Here is an 18374-nt window from a genome sequence, read left to right as displayed (position 1 = left end):
TTATCACATATGGCTAGAATATTTGTCATTAAAAATAATCTTACCAAGGCATGATTATGGTAAAAAATAAATTTTCTGATCTTTCTGTTTTCACTTAAAACACAACTTTCAGGTTTCATCTAAAAACAAATTGAAGGGGCACCTCGGTGGCTTAGTCGGCTAAGCATCCACCTTTTGATTTTGGGTCAGGTCATGATCTCGGGGTTGTGGGATCAGCCCCACGTCAGGCTCCGTGTTGGTTGTGGAGCCTGCTTAAGATTTTCCCTCTCCCTCTACCTCCCCTGCACATGCGCTCATCTCTCAAATAAAAAATACATAAAATCTTTAAAAAAAATTAAAAACAAATTGAAGCTGTAATCTTGCCCATTGAATTCTATTTTGCTCAGCCTTGAACCTTAAAATTTTCTTGTACAGGATATGGCAATTGAAAGCTCACTTTTTCCCTAAAAAATTATTAAGTAACATTTTTACAAACATACATATTTTCAGAGTCTCCAACTAAAAATTGTCAGACTGGATAAAATAAAATTCAAATATGAAACTATTTTTCCCCACCATTTATTGAATATTTTTTCCATTCCCCAGTGATCTGTGATGCTGCCTTATAATATTGAATTCTTATATTTTTTCTCATTTTGATCAGAGATGGAAGTTCAGCTTCCTTTTCTAAGATACATGATATATTTCATAAATGTGTATGAACAGTTGCAGTGGATTTTTTGCCTGTGATGCTTTTCTTTTGCCCTTTGAGTTCATCTCAAAAAGTTTATTATATGAATTTAATTTTGTTAGAGTAATGATATAGATGTGATTCTATATTTAACTGATTTCATTACTGATAACTAATAGCTTTGGCATCTGACTTCTACATCCTTAAAAATCTTAGTTTTGACTGATAAAAAATCAGTTTTATTTTATTATGTTAATCACCATACATTACATCATTAGTTTTTGATGTAGTGTTCCATGATTCATTGTTTGTGTAACATCCAGTGCTCCAATCAGTACGTGCCCTCTTTAATACCCATCACCAGGCTAACCCATACCCCCACCCCCCTCCCCTCTAGAACCCTCAGTTTATTTCTCAGAGTCCATAGTCTCTCATGGTTCGTCTCCCCCTCCGATTTCCCCCCCTTCATTTTTCCCTTCCTACTATCTTCTTTTTTTTTTAACATATAATGTATTATTTGTTTCAGAGGTACAGGTCTTTGATTCATCAGTCTTACACAATTGACAGCGCTCACAATAGCACATACCCTCCCCAATGTCCATCACCCAGCCACCCCATCCCTCCCACCCTACCCCACACTCCAGCAACCCTCAGTTTGTTTCCTGAGATTAAGAATTCCTCATATCAGTGAGATCATATGACAGATGTCTTTCTCTGATTGACATAATACCCTCCAGTTCCATCCACGTCGTTGCAAATGGCAAGATTTCGTGGGGTTTTTTTGATGGCTGCATAATATTCCGTTGTATATATATATACCACATCTTCTTTATCCATTCATCTGTCGATGGACATCTTGGCTCTTTTCATAGTTTGGCTGTTGTAGACATTGCTGCTATAAACATTGGGGTGTACATACCCTTTTAGATCACTACATTTGTATCTTTGGGGTAAATACCCAGTAATGCAATTGCTGGGTCATATGGTAGCTCTATTTTCAACTTTTTGAGGCACCTCCATACTGTTTTCCAGAGTGGCTGCACCAGCTTGCATTCCCACCAACAGTGTAGGAGGGTTCCCCTTTCTCAGCATCCCCGCCAACATCGGTCATTTCCTGACTTGTTAACTTTAGCCATTCTGACTGGTGTGAGGTGGTATCTCATTGAGGTTTTGATTTGGATTTCCCTGATGCCAAGCTATGTTGAGCACTTTTTCATGAGTCTGTTGGCCATTTGGATGTCTTCTTTAGAAAAATGTCTTTTCATGTCTTCTGCCCATTTCTTGATTGGATTCTTTGTTCTTTGGGTGTTGAGTATGATAAGTTCTTTATAGATTTTGGATACTAGCCCTTTATCTGGTATGTCATTTGCAAATATCTTCTCCCATTCTGTCGGTTGTCTTTTGGTTTTGTTGACTGTTTCTTTTGGTGTGCAAAAGCTTTATATCTTGATGAAGTCCCAATAGTTCATTTTTGGCCTTGCTTCCCTTGCCTTTGGCGATGTTTCTAGGAAGAAGTTGCTGTGGCTGAGGTCGAAGAGGTTGCTGCCTGTGTTCTCCTTTAGGATTTTGATGGACTCCTGTCTCACATTGAGGTCTTTCAACCACTTTGAGTCTATTTTTGTGTGTAGTGAAAGGAAATGGTCCAGTTTCATTCTTCTGCATGTGGCTGTCCAGTTTTCCCAACACCATTTGTTGAAGAGACTGTCTTTTTTCCATTGGACATTCTTTCCTGCTTTGTCGAAGATGAGTTGACCATAGAGTTGAGGGTCCATTTCTGGGCTCTCTCTTCTGTTCCATTGATCTATGTGTCTGTTTTTGTGCCAGTACCATACTGTCTTGATGATGACAGCTTTGTAATAGAGCTTGAAGTCCAGAATTGTGATGCCACCGGCTTTGCTTTTCTTTTTCAACATTCCTCTGGTTATTCGGGTCTTTTCTGGTTCCATATAAATTTTAGGATTATTTGTTCCATTTCTTTGAGAAAAGCTGATGGTATTTTGATCAGGATTGTATTAAATGTGTAGATTGCTCTAGGTAGTATTGACATTTTCACGATATTTGTTCTTCTAATCCATGAGCATGGAACGTGTCTTCCTCAATTTCTTTCATGAGTATTCTATAGTTTTCTGAGTACAGATTCTTTGCCTCTTTGGTTAGATTTATTCCTAGGTATCTTATGGTTTTGGGTGCAGTTGTAAATGGGATCGACTCCTTAATTTCTCTTTCTTCTGTCTTGTTGTTGGTGTATAGAAATGCAACTGATTTCCGGGCATTGATTTTATATCCTGCCACTTTACTGAATTCCTGTATGAGTTCTAGCAGTTTTTGGGTGGAGTCTTTTGGGTTTTCCACATAAAGTATCATATCATCTGCAAAGAGTGAGAGCTTGACTTCTTCTTTGCCGATTTGGATGCCTTTGATTTCTTTTTGTTGTCTGATTGCTGTGGCTAGGACTTCTAATGCTATGTTGAATAGCAGTGGTGATAGTGGACGTCCCTGTCATGTTCCTGACCTTAGGGGGAGAGCTCTTAGTTTTACCCCATTGAGAGTGATATTTGCTGTGGGTTTTTCATAGATGGCTTTTATGATATTGAGGTATGTATCCTCTATCCCTGTACTCTGAAGAGTTTTACTCAAGAAAGGATGCTGTACTTCATCAAATGCTTTTTCTGCATCTATTGAGAGTTAACTTGAGAGATACATGGTTCTTGTTCTTTCTTTTATTAATGTATTATATGACATTGATTCATTTGCAGATGTGGAACCTACCTTGCATCCCAGGAATAAATCCCATTTGGTTGTGGTGAATAATCCTTTTAATGTACTGTTGGATCCTATTGGCTAGTATTTTGGTGAGAATTTTTGTGGGATGCCAGGACTTTTTAAAAGTAGGCATCTATTTATTGGGCTTACCAGAAGTTGAAGGCAAATAATAGATCTTAGCCAAATATTGAAGCTGAACTGAGCTCTTGGTTTTTTTTCTTGCTATATATTACATAATGTATTCAAATATGACTATATATTACATAATGATCCCCATAAATCTAGCTTCAATGTGTCAGCATACAAAGTCATTGCAGTATTATTGACAATATTCTCTGAGCTGTACAATACACATCCAGGAGTTACTTATTTTATAACTCTGAGAGTATACCTCTTAAACGTCTTTACCACTGTTGCCTGTCCTGCATAACCTCCCTGCTGTGGTTAACCAAGCAGTTTCTTTCCTGTATCTGTAAGTCTGTTTCTGTTTTGTTTTATTTGTCTTCCTCTGTCTGATTTGTTTTACTTACCATAATACCTTCTGTGTCCACCATTGTTTTTGCAAATGGCAAGATTTTATTCTTTTGTATTGGCTGAGTCATATGTTGTTGTACACACACCAGATCTTCTTTATCCATTCATCTTTTGAAGGACAGTTAGGCTGCTTCAGTGTCTTGGCTACTATAAATAGTGCAGCAATGAACATAAGGGTGAATCTGTCTCTTCAAATTGGTGTTTTCATTTTCTTTGAGTAAATATCCAGAGATGGAATTGCTGGATCTTATCTGTATTTCTATTTTTAATTTTTTGAAGAACCTCCATCCTATTTTCCATAGTGGTTGTACCAGTTTGCATTCCCACCAACAGTGCACGAGGGTTTCATTTTCTCCACATTTCTTGCTTGTACTTCTTACTTTTTGTCTTCTTGATATTAGCCATTCTGACAGGTGTGAGGTGATATCTCATCATGGTTTTGATTTTCATTTCCCTGATGATTAGTGATGCCGAGCATTTTTTCAGCTGTGTGTTGACCATCTGGATGTCTGATTTGGGAAAAAATGTCTATTTAAGTCCTCTGCCCATTTTTTAATCTCTTCTTTTGTATTAAGTTATATAAGTTTCTTATGTATTTTGAAGATTAACCCTTTATCAGATGTGTACTTTGCACAGATTTCCCTTTCAGTAGGCTGCCTTTTCATTTTGTTGATGGTTTCCTTCACTGAGCTTAGCTTTTTAATTTGATATAATTCCATTTCTTTATTTTAGCTTTTGTTGACCTTGCCTGAAGAGACTGGTCCAAAAACACATTGCTAAGAGCTTCCTGCCTGTTTTCTTCTAGGAGTTTTGTGGTTTTAGATCTTACATTCAAATCTTAATCCGTTATGAATTTATTTTCACATATGATGTTAGGAAGTGGTCCAGTTTCATTCTTTTGCAGGTAGCTGCCCAGTTTTCCCAGCACTGCTTCTTAAGGAGATCTTTTCCCCATTGTGTATTCTTGTCTCCTTCGTCCATTAATTGACTATGGAAGCATGTGTTTATTTCTGGGCTCTTTATTGTTTATATTTGTGCCAGTACCGTACTGTTTTTTTTGGGGTTTTTTTTTGTTTTTTTTTTTTAATTTTATTTTATTCATGAGAGACAGAGAGAGAGAGAGAGGCAGAGGGAGAAGCAGGCTCCCAAGTAGCAGGGAGCCCGATGTGGGACTCGATCCCAGGACTCTGGGATCATGACCTGAACCGAAGGCAGACGCTTAACCATCTGAGCCACCCAGGCGCCCCCGTACTGTTTTGATTACTACAGCTTTGTAGTATATCTTGAGGTGTGGGATTGTGATACTTCCAGCTCTGTTCTTTTTTCTCAAGATTGCTTTAGCTATTTAGGGTCTTTGGTGGTTCTCTACGAATTCTAGAATTATTTGTTCTAGCTCTGAAAAAATACTGTCATATTTTGATAGGGATTGCATTGAATCTGTACATGGCTTTGGGTAGTATGAACATTTGTAACAGTATCCTTCTAATCCATGAGCATGGTGTATCTTTCATTTATTTGTGTTATCACTAGTTTCTCTCATCGTGTCTTACAGTTTTCAGAGTACAGGTCTTTTACTTCCTTGGTTAAATTTATTCCTAGGTATTTTATTCTTTTATATATGACTGTAAGTGGGATTAATTTCTCTTACAATTTATTATTAACTATAAAAATGCAACAAATTTCTGGGTGTTAGTTTTGTATCCTGTGACTTTACTTAACTCATTTATAGTTCTAACCGGTTTTGGGTGGCGTCTTTAGGGTTTTTATATAAATCATGTTGTCTGTAAATAGTGACAGTTTCACGTCTTCTGTTCCAATTTGGATACCTTTTATTTCTTTTTCATGCCTAATGGCTGTGGCTAGGACTTCTAGTACTGTGTTGCATAGAAGTGGCAAGAGTGGACTTCCTTGTTTTGTTTCTGATCTCAGAGGAAAAGCTTTCAGCTTTTCACCATTGAGTATGATATTAGCTGTGGGTCTGCCATATATGACCTTTATTTTGTTGATAATGTCTTCCTCCCCTCTTTGTCCAGTTGCCCTTTAAACCACTGTTTTCTTGCTGTATCCCAGGGTGGGCAAGTCTGAGAAAGGCCCCTCAGGGATATTCCCTCCCTACTGCAGGTCTTCACATTGGGAATGAGGTTCCTGTCATTACCTTGTCTCCCATCTCTTCTTCCCTTTCCTGTATGGTCTCTTTATAGTTTATTTGTTGTGCAGAGCCTTTCAGTCAGTTTCCAGCTCTTCTTCAGGAGGAATTATTCTATAGGTACATGCAGGTTTCGTATGTCCACGGGAGGAGGTAAATTCAGGATCTTATGCCACCATCTTAGACTGTCTCCATTTAATACTTTTTATCACAGTTATTTGTGCATGTTTTATCTCCTCTAACAAGATAATAAGCTCTTACTTTCTGTAAATGCTCCTAAGTGAGTGAATGTCATTTGCATGTCATTCGAATTCATAAATTCTGCTTCATCACTAGCATATTGTTTGATAAAATATTGCAGATTTTAAACCATCCTGTATTGCCTGGGAAATATCTTTTTTTTTATTTTTAAGAGAGGAAGGGGGAGAGAGAGAGGGTTGGGGGAAGTGCAGAGGGAGAGAGAGAATCTTAATCAGGCTCCATGCCCAGCACGGAGCCCAACATGGGGCTCAATCTCACAACCCTGAGATGACCTGAGCTGAAATCAAGAGTCAGATGCTTAACTGACTGAGCCACCAGGTGCCCCAGAAAAATCGTTTTATTTGTATTCTAATAAGGGAACTATACTAGATGATCTCTATGGTTCATTCAGTTTAGAAGTTTTACTTCTGTAATTCTGTGTGTGTGTGTGCGCGCACGCGTACGCACACACATGTTCAAAAATTTGCGCAACCCTTTCTTTGCTTAACTCCCTGATTACATTTATTATACATCATTTGAAGAATTAGAGGTATACAGTGTCATAATCATCGGAGAGGCATGTAGGTGTTGTGTTCAGTCTCCAACCTAATCCTTTAAAAAGGAAGTGGCTGATAGCCAGGAGTAAAGAAAAACACTTACTGAGAAATATTTTTAACTAATATGCCTACAACTTTGCTGGAAGCCCAATCCATATATGCATATTGCTGATCATTAGAAACTGTGCTACTTAAGTCTTTATTTCCATTCTTAAAAATGAGTTTAAATGTTTTTAAAATAACCTTTACTGTTTTGGAACAGTTTTAGGTTTACAACAAAATTGAGGTGAAGGTACAGACATTTCCCATACACCCCTGCTCCCACACATGCATCACCTTCCTCATCATCAACATCACTCACCAGAACGATACTTTTGTTTTTGTTTGTTTTTTTTAAACCAAGGATGAACCTATATTGACCAGTCATGATCACCCAGTGTCCGCAGTTGACCTTCAGATTTGCTCTTGATATTTTATAGTCTGTGGGTTTGGACAAATATATAACATTACATACTCATCATTACATCATCGTACAGAGAAGTTTCACTGCCCTCAAAATCCTCTGTGCTCCGCCTCTTCACCCCCCTCTCCCCCACCCTGGCAAACCACTGGTCTTCCTCCTGTCTCCATAGTCTTGCCTTTTATATTATTGGGATCCTGTAGTAATGTAGCCATTTCTCATGGCTTCTTTAACTTAGTAGTGTGCATTTAAGGTTCTTCCATGTCTCTTCATGCCTTGATAGTTCATTGCTTCATTGTATTTATCCATCACCTACTGGAGGAAATCTTGTTTGCTTCCCAGTTTTGACTGTTATGAATAAACTGCTGTAAACAGGTTGAAATGTAATTTGTAAAAAATGTGCTTCACTGTGTTTACTGTGAAGTTTGCTGTTCAAAGACAATATACATATTAAAAGAATCTTTGTTAAACTTCATCTTATCAAATATGCCTTTGTTTTAGTCTGCCTTTAAGCTTAACAGACAAAAAGATGATTCCCCCCCCATGGACTAATAAAAACATTTGTATTATACAAGCTTTTCCCTTTTTACTAATTTTATTAATTCAGACTTTAAGTAAAAATCTGATTATCAGCCACACTTTAATTTTTAATTAATTTGAACAGATGCATATCTGTTACTGGCAACAACTCTTTTGAAATTTTTGAACTAAAATTTAATTTTAAGAAATTAATGATAGTATTAATTTGAAATATGTATGCATTAAATATTACTTAAAATAAAAGATCATGCAAGCATAATTTGTTAGCTATGTTTAGCTAATGAAAATAGAAGGCAGATAATAAAAATATTTCATAGGGAGTAAACAATGAATAATTTAAACGTCCTTTATTGAAAATAGGTACTGTATGACGTGTTACTCTTTTAAAGGATAACATCCAAGAAGAAATCATCATAGTTTGTTAAAGAGCTCTCTTTTAAGTTGTTTCTGATTTTTAAATACGCATACTATCAAGTGGTATTAGGGGCGCAGGAACATTTTTGCTGCAGGGTAGGAGGACTAGTCAAAGGCCTTAGGACATTAATGCAAACACAGTAGCTTTGGAGTTTCTCCTCTTGTGCACCTGGCTGACAGATGTAAATGCTTGGGCGGATAGCGGGGTGTTTCAGCACATGAAGCATCGCTCTTCTGTACAGTAATAAACACAGTGTTCGCTAGCCTTCACAAATCATACAAAGTGAATGACGGAGTAGATGATGGTTGTGCAGGTTTGCACCAGCGGGGCTGACGGACTGACACAGCAATCACCAGTAAGTTACCTTTCCCTTAAGGCACTTTAGCACCTGCCCGGAGTATCGCACAAAAACAGATCAGGTGGGGCTGCTTCAGTCTATCTCCTGTGCCTCTACGTCCTCACCTGTGAAAGGGGTAGGACACTCACTTTCGGGGGTGGGGGGAAGTGCGGGCTTGGCTGATATGCGGGAAGCACGCACGTAATAAGTGTCGTACAAGACTTGGTGATTTTTATTGGTTCCAAATGACAATTTCTTATTAAACTCATAAAACATGCTTGATGATGATGATGTATATTTCTCCAGTGGAACGTAAGTGGGTTCATAAAATGCCAGATGAGAAGAAAAGACTGTTTGGGGCACCTGGGTGGCTCAGTCGTTGAGTGTCTGCCTTCGGCTCAGGTCATGATCCCAGGGTCTTGGGATCGAGCCCCACATCGGGCTCCCTGCTCGGCGGGAAGCCTGCGTCTCCCTCTCCCACTCCCCCTGCTTGTGCTCCCTCTCTCACTGTGTCTCTCTCTGTCAAATAAATAAATCTTTTTGGGCGCCTGGGTGGCTCAGCTGGTTAAGCGTCTGCCTTCGGCTCAGGTCATGATCCCAGGGTCCTGGGATCGAGTCCCGCATCAGGCTCCCTGCTCAGCAGGGAGCCTGCTTCTCCCTCTGCCTCTCCCTGTCTGTCTCTTGTGAATAAATAAAAAAATCTTTAAAAAAATAAAATAAATAAATAAATAAATCTTTTTTAAAAAAATAAAAGACTGTTCAAAAACACCTTTTAACAAAGAATCCTTTCTTCTTGGACATTACCCTCCACTGTACTACTTGATTCAGAAAGATGGCAAATTTGCAGTCAGGTCTGGAACTGGACCCAGTTCAGTTCTCATGACCAGGACTTGGGGGCCCTGAGGATTCCGCGTTTGGGCCGCATTCTCAGTTCATCTTCTGAGCACACTTGGAGCGGTAGCTCATCATGAGAAGTGCTAGCCCGCGTGGAAATGCTATATGTTAGATTAATTGTCATATTTTATTTAGACTTTTTATTTGGAGTAGATTTTTACCAGCAAAAGGTTGTGCAAGGAAGCTTATTTTTATGATGGATGGATGTTATGTCAAAAAAAAAAATAATAGACCTCACACGATGTAAAGTAGAAATCTTTTTCTTTCCAGACACTATTTCAGAGCAATTAGAAATGGCATAGCTTTCTCATTGAACATGATTTTTACATAAGAGTTCTTTAAAAGATTTGTCTTTGAAGCTTACAAAGTTTTTAAATGGGTGTGTGTCTTATTTTTTCCACTCTAGAGCTGGGTAGAGAGAGCTGAGAAGCAGGCTCTTCTCTCTGATACACTTGACCTGTCAGAACTCTTCCACCCAGACACGTTTCTCAACGCCCTTCGCCAGGAAACGGCAAGGTGAGCAAGGTGAACTCTTGACGGGTTTGTCCATCTGCTTCCTGTGCTTTGGATCACATTCCCTTCGTTGTCAAGAAAGAAACTTATTGTTGAATTAAGGGAGTTGTGTTATTTCCTAATACTTGGCATTTCTTAACACAGTGAACTTTTAGTTTAAAAAGCATTGCTTATAATTATGATGTTTTTATTAGAATTGAAAAAGGTGAAATTTAATTTTTAAAACGTGATGATTGATCTGGATATGCCGTGTCTGACAGTGTGAGTGGAGGTGGGATGGAGCTATGTGTAGTTAAAGGAGGCAACATGAAATAAAAGCAAGCATGAAATTTCTCAGTCACACCAACCACATCGAGTCACCCCGTGGCGACCACTTGGCCCTGCACAAAAGCATTTTTATTTTTGCAGACACTTCTGTTGGACATGCTGACCAGGCTTCCTGGTGGGGAGCAGGATTTGATAGTTATGATCAAGCTCTTTTTTTTATAACACACTTGGATAATTGTATCATGTAGAATTTTTTTTGTTTTCTTTTTAAGATTTTATTTATTTATTTGACAGAGAGAGTGCGAGAGAGGGAACACAAGCAGGGGGAGAGGGAGAGGGAGAAGCAGGCTTCCCGTGGAGCAGGGAGCCCAGTGCGGGGCTCCATCCCAGGACGCTGGGACCATGACCTGAGCCGAAGGCAGATGCTTAACGACTGAGCCACCCAGGCGCCCCAGACTGGTTTTTTAAATAAATCAGAATGTTATAAAAGATACTTGGAAGAAGAAACTGAACCAAGTTTAGTTCTGTGTTGATTTGGGGGGTTCAATGTGTAGTGCCTGAGGATTGTTTTATAAGTATCAGTGTTTCAGTTCAACCAATAAGTGTGCATTTATGGTACACTTATCATGTGATGGTCCGATCGGAGACCTTGAAAATGAAACCGCAAGGCCATGCGTGCTTAAGGAACAGGAGATTGCATAACCAGTTAACTTTACAGATTTGGTGTGAGGTCTAAGATACTGTGCATTGTTTAAGAAATCTGCTTTACTTGCACATTGTAAATATTTCAATTGTAAACAAATAGGAATATGTCTGCCGTTACTCTCTGTATTTTAATTCCTGAGGATTCCTTCTTTTTGCTTTACTGTTACAGGGCGATGGGCTGTTCTGTGGATAGCCTTAAGTTTGTAGCCTCGTGGAAAGGTCGGCTGCAAGAAGCAAAGCTGCAGATTAAGGTAGTATAGTAATTTTTGATGCTTATCTAAGTCTAAAAGTAATAATATTACCAACTCTGATAAAGACTCTGAAACCCCAATCTCAGAGTCGTTTATCTTTTTAGTATAAGATCAGCAGAAATAGATTGTATTTCCAATGTGAAAAGTCAAAGTGAAGATTTAGGATGAAGCAACTTGGACAAAACAAAATCCTTTCTAATGCAAAAATAAGAATGTTAGGGACACAACGTATTTAAAAATGTAACTTTTGGTAAAAAAAAAATGATACAAATCTTGAAGTTCATTTAGGTTTCCTGCTCTAAAACTCAATTCAGTAAATATTAACTATACAATGAAGCATGTATGGTTTATGAAAAATAGACCAAGTCTTGTCCTCAGGGAGTTTACAGTTTGTGTGTTGTAATAGTTTGGTGTTAAATTCAAGCCGTCTGCATTGGTTTTTTTTTAAAAGATTTTATTTATTTGACAGAGAGATAGCAAAAGAGGGAACACAAGCAGGGGGAGTGGGAGAGGGAGAAGCAGGCTCCCCGCTGAGCAGGGAGCCCGACATGAGACTTGATCCCAGCACCCCGGGATCATGACCTGAGCTGAAGGCAGATGCTTCCCTGACTGAGCCCCCAGGTGCCCCGAAGCCGTATGTGTTTAAAAAGGAAAAGAGTCAAGCCATCTTTTGCAGCATAGATTTTCTCTGGTAGCTTTCCTACTAAATATCCATTACTTTTATGATAATAAATAACGGTAGGTAATCATGTGCATGTTAATAAGAACACCAGGTCACAGTCTGCCATGGACACCTGTCCCCAGTGATGCCAGCCTTCCTGCGCAGCCCAGCACGTTCCAGCCATTCTTTTTCCCGTTCGCACACGGGGACCGCCCTCCGCCTTCTGCCCGCTGTGACCCAGCACGGTATGGTACTGGGCTACTGCCTGGCCCGCGGTTGGTCTGAGGAGAGGGCAGTGCTCCCCATCTTAAATCCCCGCCATCTCTTCCAGGGCATCACATGCAGTTCAGTCTTTACATAAATGTGAGACTACCGTTCTTCAGCTTACGTAACCGCGGGCAACTGGCTTTTCAGAAGTTCTGTGTACATAGTTGTAGTTCCCAGTTTAACAATCTTCATTTCACTACTGCTTTATGACTTACTACATAGTTTATTTATTATGTTCATTTGTTGTCTGTCTTAATCCACTGGAGTATAAGTCCCATGAGAGTAGTCATTTTTTTCATGGTTTCATTGTATCCCAAATACATCAAACGATAATTACATAGTGGATGCTCACTCAAGCGCTTGTTGGGTTGTTGAGTTTGGGCCTACAACAGGAGAGGCACTGTGGTAGGCTTGCCACGTCAGTAATGGTGTTCTCGTATGCCAGAAATATGTTCATTATGCAAGCTGGTGCAGCCACTCTGGAAAACTGTATGGAGGTTCCTCAAAAAGTTGAAAATAGAGCTACCATATGATCCAGCAATTGCACTACTGGGTATTTACCCCAAAGATACAAAAGTAGGGATCCAAAAGGGTACGTGCACCCCAATGTTCATAGCAGCAATGTCCACAATAGCCAAACTGTGGAAAGAGCCAAGATGTCCGTTCATCGACAGATGAATGGATAAAGAAGATGTGGTATATATATACAATGGAATATTATGCAGCCATCAAAAGGAATGAGATCTTGCCATTTGCAACGACGTGGATGGAACTGGAGGGTATTATGTTGAGCGAAATAAGTCAATCAGAGAAAGACATGAATCATATGACCTCACTGATATGAGGAATTCTTAATCGCAGGAAACAAACTGAGGGTTGCTGGAGTGGGGGGTGGGGTGGGAGGGATGGGGTGACTGGGTGATAGACACTGGGGAGAGTATGTGCTCTGGTAAGCGCTGTGAATTGTGCAAGACTGTTGAATCTCAGATCTGTACCTCTGAAACAAATAATGCAATATATGTTAAGAAAAAAAAAAAAGAAGAAGGTAGCGGGAGGGGAAGAATGAAGCGGGGGAAATCGGAGGGGGAGACGAACCATGAGAGACGATGGACTCTGAAAAACAAACTGAGGGTTCTAGAGGGGAGGGGGGTGGGAGGATGGGTTAGCCTGGTGGTGGGTATTGAGGAGGGCACGTTCTGCATGGAGCACTGGGTGTTATGCACAAACAATGAATCATGGAACACTACCTCAAAAACTAATGATGTAATGTATGGGGATTAACAGAAGAATAAAAAAATAATAATAAAAAAAAAGAATTGAAGAAATTAGAAACCAAAGGAAAAAAAAAAAAAAAAGAAATATGTTCATTAACGACAAGCTGGATTTTTCTCTTTTGGCTCTCTATAGATAGCTATAAAATTCTCCCCTGAAGCTGAAGGAATCGGAAGGATTTTCTTTCATCCCATGGCATTTTATTTTAACCTGAGCCTCTAACCTGTAAGAACTACCTTCTCTGTCATACGCTCTTGCCCAGCTGTTAAGGAAAGGGAGAGGACACATATCATCCAGGAGCCATGCCCTTGACCAGATTGGGTGGTCTCTGGCAGCTGTGAGCCCCACGGATGGAATGTGGCATCATTCTTCAGATCTACAGTAGTACAAACAGCAAGGGAAATGAGTTACATTCTGAGTCAAAGTGTGTTAATATTTCTGGAACTATGTTGCCTCTGTTCTTACAAAATGGGAATGAAATGATCAACAACCAGAAAACCCCAAGCTTCTATGTTACGTTTTGTAGGTTGGGGAGAAAAGGCCAACAGTTAGTAAAACAATATTCTGATCTTAGTTCTCCAAAAAATAACCATGTGTCTTTAAGCAATTCATGGAGTAATCTGAGTCCTTGTTGTCTCCTTTATCAATGGATTTAAATAATAACTTTCCTCAGACATTTATTGTAAGGCTCTCTGAAAACATACATGTGCGGGAAGGTATGTATTTTTCATCATTTCTCTTTCAAGCTCTACTACCTTAGACTGAATTCAGCCGCTGACGTGTTCAAGCAAGGCTGTAGTTCCCAAAGCAATCAGTATCTCAGACCCTCCAGACCTACTGAAGAGAACGCGTGTGTATATTGATTTCCAGGTCCCGAAGCGTGGCCCTCTATAGTGTCCTCCCTGCCATCACTCGTCTGTTTGTTCAGCAGCCCTTGTGAAGTGGGGTGCTGGGACATGCTTGCATCAGGCTCCCGATGCGCTCGCCACTCAGGTCTCGCCAGGAGCTCCGGAGCCCCTCGCCGTCCCTTTTACTGCGAGGCCACCACACACCGAAGGCAAAACGACAAGTCCTCTGCCTGGCCGAATCCGCTTGTTTCCTGCAGTGCCCGGGATGCTGAGAACGCGCGGTCCCCTGGCATTCCGGCATGCTGCGCTTCCCCTGGGACCTGGTGGAGTCCTGTGTCTTCCTTAGGCTTTTCTCTTGGGGATAACATTCTGCTCTGCTGCTCTTGGGCAGTCTCTGTGGCTGGGTGCTTAGTTCAGTGCTCGTATAAGTAGAAGTGAAGTCTGCTCAATTCTTGATTTTCACATTAGGAAATCCATTTGCCTGGAGACTCGTTAGATCCTCCAAGCTGTGTTTCAGCAATAAAGGAAATGTTTTGGGCCTGTCTTCTTTCATTCCTTCCTTTAAAGAAGCTACAGTTGAAACAAGGGTAACCTTTGTTGAAACCATTCCAATCCCTGATATGTTACCATTTTATTATATAGACGATAGGGTATTACTTTTTTTACATTCTTACGTTGGACATTCTTATGTTGTAGTGTCACTCTCAGGAATGATGAGGTCTTTAAATTCCACCGATGGCCTTTAAATTTCATGATAGGATAGTCCTAGAGGGTGCCGAGAGAAAAGGAGAGATTTGGAAGGTGTCTCTTAGAAGTGGCAGGACTGGGCAGTTTGATGGCCCAGGGGAGGCTGGGGGAGCCCAGGATGTCTGTCAGGCTCTAGATGTGCCAACTACTGAAACAGGGCTCCAGGAAATACGGTTTCTCAGCACCCCTCCTTGTTAGAAGGGAACAACAATGCGTTTGTGTCTCAGTTCCCTCCTCCTACATACAGTCAAGTTGTGGTACTTTCAGCAAGAACTGTGTTTACGAATTTCCAGGCGGACGACTTCAGCTTGAAACTTGATGAAATTTCTAGAAGAGGCCTTAAAATGTCTTACCTAGAGAGATTCTACCACTGAAATTAGCAGGTACTCTCTAAATTTTAACATTTTTTCAGGGCTACCATGCTTTATCAACTCTTAAAGTGGCCCGAATATCATCACGTCAGTGCTGTAGTAGAAAAAATAGTGAACTTAGGTATTCAGTAATTCTGTTTTTATACCAGCTCTCTCACTGACAAGTTACCTATCTTTTCTATGGTACAGCAATCTTACTGTAAAATTAGCTATTCAAAATTGTCAAGGCATACTCTACTATTACCTCCTCAGACCTACAGCACTCCCTAAAACCCATTCTCAGCTAAAATTCTAGTGAGTCTTCCAACATAAAGTGTTCTCTTGACTAAATTCTATAGCACTTTCATTTAGCATTTGATAAAACCTAAAGGTACTCGGTAATATTTATAAGATTGTTCTGTATTGGGGCGCCGGGATGGCTCAGGCAGTTAAGTGTCTGACTCTTGGTTTCGGCTCAGGTCATGATCCTCGGGGTCCTGGGGTTGAGCCCCACATCGGGCTCCACACTCAACGAGGAATCTGCTTGAGATTCTCCCGTTGCCCCTTCCCTGCTCGGGTGCTCTCTCTCTAAAATAAGTAAAACCTTTAAAAAGAAGAGATTGTTCTGTATTTTCTATCAAGTCCACATTAAGAGACTGTAGATGTGGCTCTGAATACAAAGTACTGACTTGACCTTTGTTGACTTTAAATAAACTCAGGGTAGATCAGCAGTGCAGAAACTAAAAGAGTGAACACTTTTAAAGAAGAAATATGAAACTAATATTATCAAAATAGTTATATTTTTATTTTCATAATTCCCTAAATGTACACTAAGGTTAATCTAGAGAAAGAGATTAACTCTTTATTATTATTTCAGCTCTGCACGGCATGTCATAGATGTTTTGCATTCAACTTTCTGAGCTTTGTTCTTTTCTTTAGAAAATGATGTCGGAACCCCAAGCAGGGAGCACACAGTCTTCTTTAATTATGGTTTTCTTTCACCCTGTTGGAGAAAGACTAACTTTGTGGCATTTTCCATTATATTTCTATTAATCTAATACCAACATACCTGCAGTTGTAACTAAATACATTGTAAGCATTTCTTTCCAAACTGTCTGCTAAATAAATAGATCCAGACATAAGGAAGTCCTGTGAACACTGGCCCAGGTCTTCACCTTCTTTATTCTCAGGTTAAATACCATCTTTGTTTTCAGAATACTTGGCGTACCTAGTCTGTTGCCTTGCATCGTGTGCTAACACACAGTAACTCCTGACGTTTCGGACTGGATGTGGATTTCACGGGTTTGCTTGTTTCCATGACAGATGGGTGGCTTGTTACTGGAAGGCTGCAGTTTTGATGGAAGCCGGCTCTCGGAAAATCACCACGATTCTCCCAGTGTGTCGCCCGTTCTCCCTTGCTGTGTGGGCTGGATTCCCCAGGTAATGCAGCGCCGCCTTTGGGATAAGATAGTTTTGGGCCTCGGCATTTTGTTTACTTTCTAATCTCACCTGCATTTGAACAAATTTAGAGTCAAAATATTGTGTCCTTTATGATTTTTAAAATGTATGGGGCGGGCGCCTGGGTGGCTCAGATGGTTGAGCGTCTGCCTTCGGCTCAGGTCGTGATCCCAGGGTCCTGGAATCGAGCCCCGCATCGGGCTCCCTGCTCCGCGGGGAGCCTGCTTCTCCCTCTGCCTCTGCCTCTGCCTCTCTCTCTCTCTCTCTCTCTCACTCTCATGAATAAAAATAAATAAATAAAAAAAATAAAATAAAATGTATGGGGCATTTTAAAATCTTTATTTTGTTATGGGAAGAATAGCATTATAGTTTTTAATTTCTGAGTGATGTATATCCTGCTAAGAAAAAAAAAGCCTTTCATGATAATACAGATTATCGTGTAGTATGTTCCTTTATTTTGCTAGTTAGCCATGCAGACATGGGCCGAGTCGACAGGTTAATGCACCTCTGATTTCTGCCAGACTGTGTCACTGCACTGGGAAGAGGCAGACGAAGAAGGGATGCGTGTGCTGACACAGTGTCCATGAGTTTCAGGTGAACACCACAGCGGTGCTGTGCTCAACCACGAGCGGAGCCACCGTCTGTCCCCCCCCACAGCACCGTCGCGGTACCGTTGACCGTGTTCCCTGGGCTGCGCCTCCCACTCCCCTCACCCACGTGGCCCACCCCCGGCCCCCTCCCCTCTGGCCACCCCCAGATTGTTTTCTGTACTTAGGGGTCTGCTTTTTACTGTACATGTATGCACCCATATCAGGGGCTGCGTCCTCTTGGCTGTTGTAAAGAAGGCCGCAGTAAACAAGGGGATGCATGTGTCTTTTCAAATTAGTGTTTTTATTTTTCTTGGGTAAATATGCAGTAGTGGAACTAGTGAATAGTTAGGGTGGTCCTCGTTACTGTTTTCCACAGCGGCTGCACCCATTTGCATTCCCAGTGATAGTGCACGAACGTTCCTTTTTCTCCGCATCTGCACCAACACTTGTTATTTCTTGTCTTTTTGATTCTAGCCATTCTGACAGGTGTCAGGCGATGTCTCGTTGTGATTCTTTGATATGCATTTCTTTGATGTTAGTGATGTTGAGCATCTTTTCATGTGTCTGTTTCCATCCGTATGTTTTCTTGGAAATATGTCTACTCAGATCCTCTACCTATTTTTTAATCAGATTATTTGTTTTCGGGGTGTTCATTTATAGAATTTCTTTGTATATTTTGGATATTAGTCCCTTTTCAGATATATCATTGCAAATACCGTTTTTCATTCAGTAGATCGCCTTTTTGTTTTGTTGATGGTTTCCTTTGCTGTGCAGAAGCTTTTAATTTTGGTGTTGTCCCGATAGTTTATTTTTGCGTTTGTTTCCCTTGCCCTAGGAGATATATCTAAAAATATGTTGCTAAGGCCCATAACAAAGATCTTACTGCCTG

The 18374-nt window shown here is 40.3% G+C and overlaps 1 protein-coding gene across 2 annotated transcripts in view; it reads left to right on the top strand.

The window, feature by feature from the left end:
• Window positions 1–18374, top strand: part of DYNC2H1 (dynein cytoplasmic 2 heavy chain 1) — a 301460-nt gene that overhangs the window by 268967 nt on the left and 14119 nt on the right. For both annotated transcript variants that reach the window (XM_021696303.1, XM_021696302.1), the window contains 3 exons: window positions 9963–10072; window positions 11211–11292; window positions 16761–16877. In XM_021696303.1, the coding sequence (XP_021551978.1) occupies window positions 9963–10072; window positions 11211–11292; window positions 16761–16877 (309 nt within the window). The remainder of the gene's footprint in view (window positions 1–9962; window positions 10073–11210; window positions 11293–16760; window positions 16878–18374) is intronic.

Source organism: Neomonachus schauinslandi, chromosome 11, assembly GCF_002201575.2.
Source record: "Neomonachus schauinslandi chromosome 11, ASM220157v2, whole genome shotgun sequence".
Lineage (NCBI taxonomy): Eukaryota > Metazoa > Chordata > Mammalia > Carnivora > Phocidae > Neomonachus > Neomonachus schauinslandi.
The sequence above is the reverse complement of the archived record's forward strand: the minus strand, read 5'-3'. Positions and strand labels throughout refer to the sequence as shown.